The 7,314-nt window shown below is 38.1% G+C and overlaps 1 protein-coding gene across 5 annotated transcripts in view; it reads right to left on the bottom strand.

Moving 5' to 3' along the window:
- Positions 1 to 4,209: 4,209 nt before the first annotated feature.
- MTTP (microsomal triglyceride transfer protein) overlaps positions 4,210 to 7,314 on the bottom strand; it is a 57,360-nt gene continuing 54,255 nt past the window's right edge. For all 5 annotated transcript variants that reach the window (XM_068542486.1, XM_068542484.1, XM_068542482.1 and 2 more), the window contains 2 exons: positions 7,091 to 7,261; positions 4,210 to 5,578 (listed from right to left, as the gene is read on the bottom strand). In XM_068542486.1, the coding sequence (XP_068398587.1) occupies positions 5,407 to 5,578; positions 7,091 to 7,261 (343 nt within the window). In that variant the 3' untranslated portion in view covers positions 4,210 to 5,406. The remainder of the gene's footprint in view (positions 5,579 to 7,090; positions 7,262 to 7,314) is intronic.

Below are 7,314 nucleotides of genomic sequence, written 5' to 3'. Positions count from 1 at the left end.
TGCTGTCTGACTAGTTGGAAGGTAGAGGTAGAAAGAACACGTAAACAAGCCCCATTTTATTGAAACCGATCATTGGTAAATAAGAACATTGCGCACCACATCTCTCACATTAAAAACAACATTGATGAAAGTGGAAAATAACATTTATCAAATGCTACTGTGTGCTCAACACTATACTTTACATGCATTATCTCAATGAATCCTTAAACCAACCCAGTGAAATAGGGATTATCATACCTATTTTAGAGATGACAGATAGAGTCATATACCCAAAATCATTCCACCAATAAGTAGTAGAACTGGAATTCCAAGCCAGGCCTCCCTGCCCCATTCCCCTGCTGGACCCACTGTCTCAGCTGACAACCAAATTAATGCAGAAGAAGCAACAAAGCTGTGATCAGTCTGAGTCTGGAACAGACTCTTAATGTCGGGATAGACATCTCGAATTCTGTTCCTCCTCCCTGTACAGGAGTGCATTTAGGCTATTTTGAATGTGTTTTAAGGTTTCAAATAAGTTTTTATGAATTTTAAAATATATTACTTAGTGAAAATAGAACCAGATCATTGCCAAGTGATTTGAGCCTTCCTTTCAGGTTTGGGGGTTATTATTATCCCTCATTACTATCACCCTCACCACCATCTTCACTAGCACCATCATCTTGGCTATGTCCACACTTACCACTTCCATTCAACCTTCAACCTCCAAGTTCGAACCAGGGCAATTAAGAAATAAAAAGAAATTAAAGATATTCAGATTGGAAAGGAAAAAGTAAAACAATCTCTATTTACAGTTGATGTGATCTTTTACATGGAAAATCCTTCTATCATAAGATATTAGAATAAGTGAGTTCAGCAGGGTTGCAGGATACATGATCAAATACAAAAAAAAAATAGTATTTCTATATACTTGCAATGAACAATCTGAAACTGAAAGTAAGAAAACGATTCCATTTATAATAGCATCAAAAATAATAAAACACTTGGAATAAATTTAACAAAAGAAGTGCAAAACTTATACTCTAAAAATTACAAAATGTTGAGAGAAATTTTAAAAGATTTAAGTAAGTGGAAGGGTGTCTCACATTCATGGGTCAGGAAACTTAATATGGTTAATATGGTAATAGTTCTGAAACTGATGCACAGGTTGAATATAATCCTTGTCAGAATCCCAGCTGGCTTTGTAGAAAGTGACAAGCTGATCCTAAAATTCATATGGTAACTCAGGAGACTCAGGATAGCCACAACAATCTTGAAAAAGAACAAAGTAGGTAGACTCACAAGTCCCAATTTCAAAACTTACTACAAAGCAACAACAATCAAGAGAGTGGAGTACTGGGATAAAGATAACATGCAGATTAATGGAATAAAACTGACAATCCAGAAATGAGCATTTACATTTATAGTCAACTGATTTTCAACAAAGGTGCCAAGACAATTTAGTGGGGAAAAAAATCATCTTTCAACAAATGCTGCTGGGACAGCCAGGTATCCTCATACAAAAGAATGAATTTGGGCCCCTACCACACATCATATAAAAAGATTAACTCAATATAGACCAAATACTTAACTTAAAGCTAAAACTATGAAACTATTAGAAGAAAACATAGGGGTAAATCTTTGTGACCTTGGATTTGGCAGTGGTTGCTTGGATATGACCAAAAGTACAAGCAACAAAAGAAAAAATAGATTACTTGGATTTCACCAAAATTTAAAACTCTTGTGCTTCAGAGGACATTATCAAGAAAGTGAAAAGACATCACACAGAATGAAAAAAAATATTCGCAAATCATATATCTGATAAGGGACTTACACCCCAAGTATATAAGGAACCCTTACCACTCAATAATAAAAACAAATAATCCAATTTTTAAAAGGGCAAAGGATCTGAATAAACATTTCTCCAAAAAAGATGTAATAATATGTAATGGCTAATAAGTACATTGAAGGATGCTCAACGTCATTAGTCATCAGGGAAATGCAGATCAAAACCATAGTGAGATACAACTTCACATCCACTAGGCTGGTTATAATCAAAAAGAAAGATAATAAAATTGTAGTTGAGGATGTGGAGACATCAGAACCTTCATATACTGCTGATGGGAGTATAAAATGGTGTAGTCACTTCAGAAAACAACCTGGCAATTCTTAAACAGCTAAACATAAAGTTGCCATTTGACCCAGCAATCCTACTCCTGGGTATATACCCAAGAGAAATGAAAGCATATGTCCACACAAAAATTTGTACACAAAAGTTCATAACAGAATTATTCATAATAGCCAAAGGTGAAAACTACCCAAATGTCCATCAGCTGGACCCTTGGCAAAGAAAAATGTCGAGACCTGTGAGTGTACAAGGACTTCTGTTGCTGTCAGAGAAAGAGACCTAGAACTACAGAGAAAGGGCAATGACTCTCAGAACTTTGTAGCATAGCTTAAAGCTTTGTAGCCACTGTTCCAGGCTTGTCATTTTCATAACTACTATTTGTATTCTTTTAGCAGCAAATTTAAAAAACCCAAACAATCTGGGAAATATAATGGATTCAGAGAGCAGATTCTGGGGTAAGACTGCTTATATTTGAATTCTAGTTTTACCATTTCCTAGCTGAGAAAAGGTCTCCTGTGGGGTAAGTTAAATGTCTTCTGTGCCCTGGTTTCTCCATCTGTAATTGTGCTGTCCAATTCAGTAGCCATTAGCCACATGTGGCTATTGAACACTTGAAATGAGCTAATCCAAATTGAGATGTGCTATAGGTGCAAATTATATATCACATTTCCAAGACCTAATCCTCTCCCCCAAAATAGAATATCCCATTTGATATGATAATACTTTGGATATAGTGGGTTAAAAATAAATTATTAAAGTTCATGTCACCTGTTTCTGTTTACTTTTTGAATATGGCCACTAGCAATTTAAAGTTGCTTATGTTTATATTTATTAACATTTATATTACAAACCTACATTTGTATTTATGGTTATTTTTAAACAGGTTTATATTTATAAACAGAAGTCAAAATTATCTGTGTTTACATTATATTTCTATTGGACAGTGCCAGTCTACAACATGGACGTAATAACGCTCCCCGTTAAATGTGGTGGTTGTGAAAGTTAAATAATTTTTAATATACTTAAAATGCTTAAAAATACCTGACCCTTACAAGCACTAAATAAGTGTTAGCTTTAAAAATGTATTTGAAGGTGGTCAGGTTCAAAGAAGCAGAGAGCAACTTGCCATGGGCAGTGCCTCTGTGAGAGACAGGGCATGACAGTAGCGCTTTGTAGAAGACCAGCGAGGCTAAATCCTTCAGGTCTGCAAGAAGAGGCTGACTGAGCACAGGGGATCATGCCAGAGGGTCGTGCAGTTCCCACACAGCCATCTCTGCAAAAGTCAGCTGTCTGGACACTGGTGTTTGAAACAGGTCAACACCTGTTGAAGAGGTCAACAACAAGGATGCCAAGTAAGCCTTTCTGGCTCCAATATGTCATATAAAATGTGAAATATCACCCTACTCCTCTTAAATTTCTGTCTCATTTATCTAGAAAGGAGTTAATGTTTGTTCTATGCTTCAGGTTTCTTTTTTCTTTGGAGCATGTTAGAGTTGGTAAGTACCATCCATTCTCCAAGTAAGTGGCCGCATTCGACTCAGCCAGGCAGATAAGCAGTTGGGAAATAGCATAATAGTAATATCCAGGACACTGCACTCATCACTCTTAAGGAAGCTATTATCTTACGTAATAAGTAAGTTATTATCACAGAAGCAGCTGAGATTTACTAAGTGTCACATGGATGAGGTTCCTTAGCCTACAGCATCTTCAGCTCAGTGCCCTGGATCAACTTGCTTTTGCTGCAGCATGAGTATCTCTACAGAACACTTCCTCCAAGGCCAATGCCACCACCACCAAGAGGACCCCCGAAACCCTCCTGTTTTTATTCCTTTTTCTCTTCTCAATAACATAACAATACATGTGCAGGTCCAGAGTTTTATAAAAACTGGGCTTAGAGCTTGTTTTTAAGCTTGCTGGTCCTTAAGAGCTTCTGACTGCTTCTGCTGCTATTTTCAATAGCGTATTTTCCAAAGGGCTCTGACCACCTATTAGAGCATCTGGCCTGTTCTATAGAGCTTCAGAGGCTTAGCTGTATATGTGTCTGGGCTCAGAAAGTGGCAGGAACATAGAAATATGGTGCTCGAAGTAATGGAAGACAAAAGCAATTCAATAGGAATTCCACATATTTATTTCATCACACATCATTTTAAATTTACAACTAGTGGCGGGCTAGCTAAACTTCCCGTGTGTGTGTGTGTGTGTGTGCGTGTGTGCGTGTGTGTGTGTGTGTGTGTGTGTGTAACGGACAAGTGAGCACCTGTTATCTGTTTTGGGCCTGTCGCTATCAAAACATGTATCTGTTTTATTAGTAAATATTTGAAAATGGTTAACATGGCTCTTTTAATTTGTACAAATAGAGACACTCTTTTCTTGGTTTCATTTTTTAGAAGTCCAAATCCATCAGGTTCTCAAAGCATTATTGAATTCTCTCAGCCATTCTGGCTTTTGTAGACTGCAGTCCAACAGACTGGAACTTCCACCAGAAAACAATTGAGTGAAAAATAAAATGATGAACATTTGGGGATGTCCCTTATAAAGGACAGTGGACCACATTATAGTCTCAAAGAGATACAGCACAAGAAAAACTCAAATGGAGTTCCTGATATTAATATTTCTAATTCTGATATGCTGAGTCCGACATTTTTGTAGGGCAGAAGGCAGAGGACTGATTAGCTTTCTTCTAGCGATCTGACTACACGGCCAGCAGAAAGAAGAGACAGTACGGTTCATTCTGTGTGCCTCCTACCTCAATACTCAATACAACTAACAGAAGAGATAAATATTAATTCTTGAAGATGGCTGACAAAAGCCATTAAAGGTCTTATCCCTTTCCTCCATGCTCCCCCCTCCAAAAAAAAAAGGTCTGTTTTTTCCTGATTGGGCATGTTTCGTAGAAACAAGCTGTGTAAGGTTCTACCAAGGGCTTCATATACATTGATTGAAAATTGTTGAAACAAAATTGTGCTCTCCCAAATGTGTGTCTCTGTGTCTTGTTTTTTACAAACAACAGTTTCTTCTTAGGGCAGAACTATTTTCATAGTACTAACTGTGATTTGAGAGAGATACAATAAAACTAAGAATGCTACTAAAAGTGTCACATAGGTTGGCTCAAAATGACACTGTAGGTAGTACTGAATGATTCAGGCCCAAGCTTAATTATGTGAGGTTTTTCACTGCTTTTTACAAAACTCTTAAATACAGGTAAATATGTAAACACTGTGCTCTCAGAGGGCAAGTACTTAGGCAGGTCACATCGTATCCCTGCCGGGGAGATGGATTCCAGTGAAACAGCGCCATCAGGTTCAAAACCAACCGCTGGAACTACTCTCTGGTTGAGGAGGAAACACCGCCTTGCACATCTCAGAGTTCTCCTGGTGCAGTGGGTATTCAGATCCCGCTACTAGGCTTTCTTTTCTCTTCCGAGAGACATAACCTCTGCCTGTGGACAGCCTTTCATACTTTGTCTCAAATTGCCTGCATAAGAACAATAATAACAAAATTACACACATGTTAAAGTCACCCCACACCCGTCAGAGCCAAGTTATTGAGCGAACACTTGAAGCTTCTGTTTCAAAGCTATTTGAGAAAGGATGTGAGTACCAAAGACGACTAGCTTTCGTTCCCACGAATGGGGTGATTTTTTTCTTCGCGTTTCTTTTTACACCAGCAGATACACTTCACATGCCTGGGATATGGAAGTGCTGCTACTCATTCTTCTGGAATGAAGGACCAAATGTCTCTCAGCTTTCTGCAGATGCTGCTAAGCTTTGTAGGCCTTGCTATGTCCCCCACCCTCATTCCAGAAGCCCCACCTTTGGAGTATTCCCCTTTTGAGAAAGGAGCAAATCCAACTGGATTTAAGCTGAGAATGCTGACAGGGAAAGAAACATCCCCAGAGCCCTGGCCCAAGTGAAATGTGGAACCTAACCAGTTAGCCTTGTGCCTGAGCTGCTGGTCACTGCATTTTGACCACTGGAAGGTTGATTTTCTAAAATGTATTAATGGAGGTTTATTCTAGACATGAGTTAATAAATTAGCAACAGCTTAATGTACTATAATCTACAGTCTTTTCTTCTGTAAAAACGTAACCTGCTCATATTTGTACTTACATCATCTAGCATTCCTTCAATGGATCATGAAATTAAAAAATAAATAAAGAAGGTGCTTAACTCTGGCCTACTTATCAAAGGAGATAATGTAAAACATGGCTCTCTGTTTTAAGTATACAGATTCCCTTCATGGTTAAGCGTGCATGTCAAGGCGACCTCTACACCCACTACAGAAAAGTCAGTGCTCCCTAGACCCGAAGCACCCTACTTCTTCACTATAGTATTATTACAATAATTGTTACAAAATTCAAAGGGCACAGTGTAAATGAAAAGCTCTGGAGTGGATAAGGTGTTGGGAAAACTACACGGACAGTTTTATATTTAGTTTCTGGGACACTAAGTACTCTACTAAAAGCCTTTTTTTTATAAATTCAAAATCCCAAAATCTTAAGCTTGAGCCAAAACTTAAACCAGGTCAAGTTGCTGTTGTATGGATTACCTAAAAATTGTGATTCATTTGGGCTCTTAAACCATGGTAAATGATTGTCAGATGTTCTGTTTCGAACTTTCTGTCCAAGAGACAACTGTGAAGATAGCTGATAGTAAATATGCAACTAGTGTTTTTGCTGAAACTGTGTGGCAATTCTTACGGTAAATCAAATCCCTTTGTTGCCTTGATAAATTATTTCTGGGCTAGAATATGATATTATCTCCAGAATCAAATGAACTAGTCATTACAGTTTCTTGGTATCCTAGAAACTAACTTTTTTTTTTTTTAGTCTTATCAATTATTCTTTTACTCATTTAAAGAAAAGTCATGTTTCACTGGGTTTTTACCATTTTCCTTTAATTTCTGTAATGGAATGCTCAAAACTGGGAGCAAGTTCCTGGTGAACTGGGGCTGGCCCTGGAACATTCCATAAGCACTGCTTCTCACCTGTACGGAACTCCATCCCTGTCCATCTGCAGGCACACTAAGAAAGGGTACTGAGAAAACTGCACCGTGGAGATAAACTCGAAGCCTCCTTCCATTTCCGCACCAATTTCCAGGCCGGCTTTCACAAAAGAGGAGTCCACTGTGATGTCACCCGTTATCACCACAGCTACCCTAAGAATTGAGCAAAATAAGCTGTAATCACATTTAACTGAGCTGAACTAACA

This window comes from Eschrichtius robustus, chromosome 4 (genome assembly GCF_028021215.1).
Source record: "Eschrichtius robustus isolate mEscRob2 chromosome 4, mEscRob2.pri, whole genome shotgun sequence".
Lineage (NCBI taxonomy): Eukaryota > Metazoa > Chordata > Mammalia > Artiodactyla > Eschrichtiidae > Eschrichtius > Eschrichtius robustus.
This window is presented reverse-complemented; position numbering and strand designations above follow the sequence as displayed.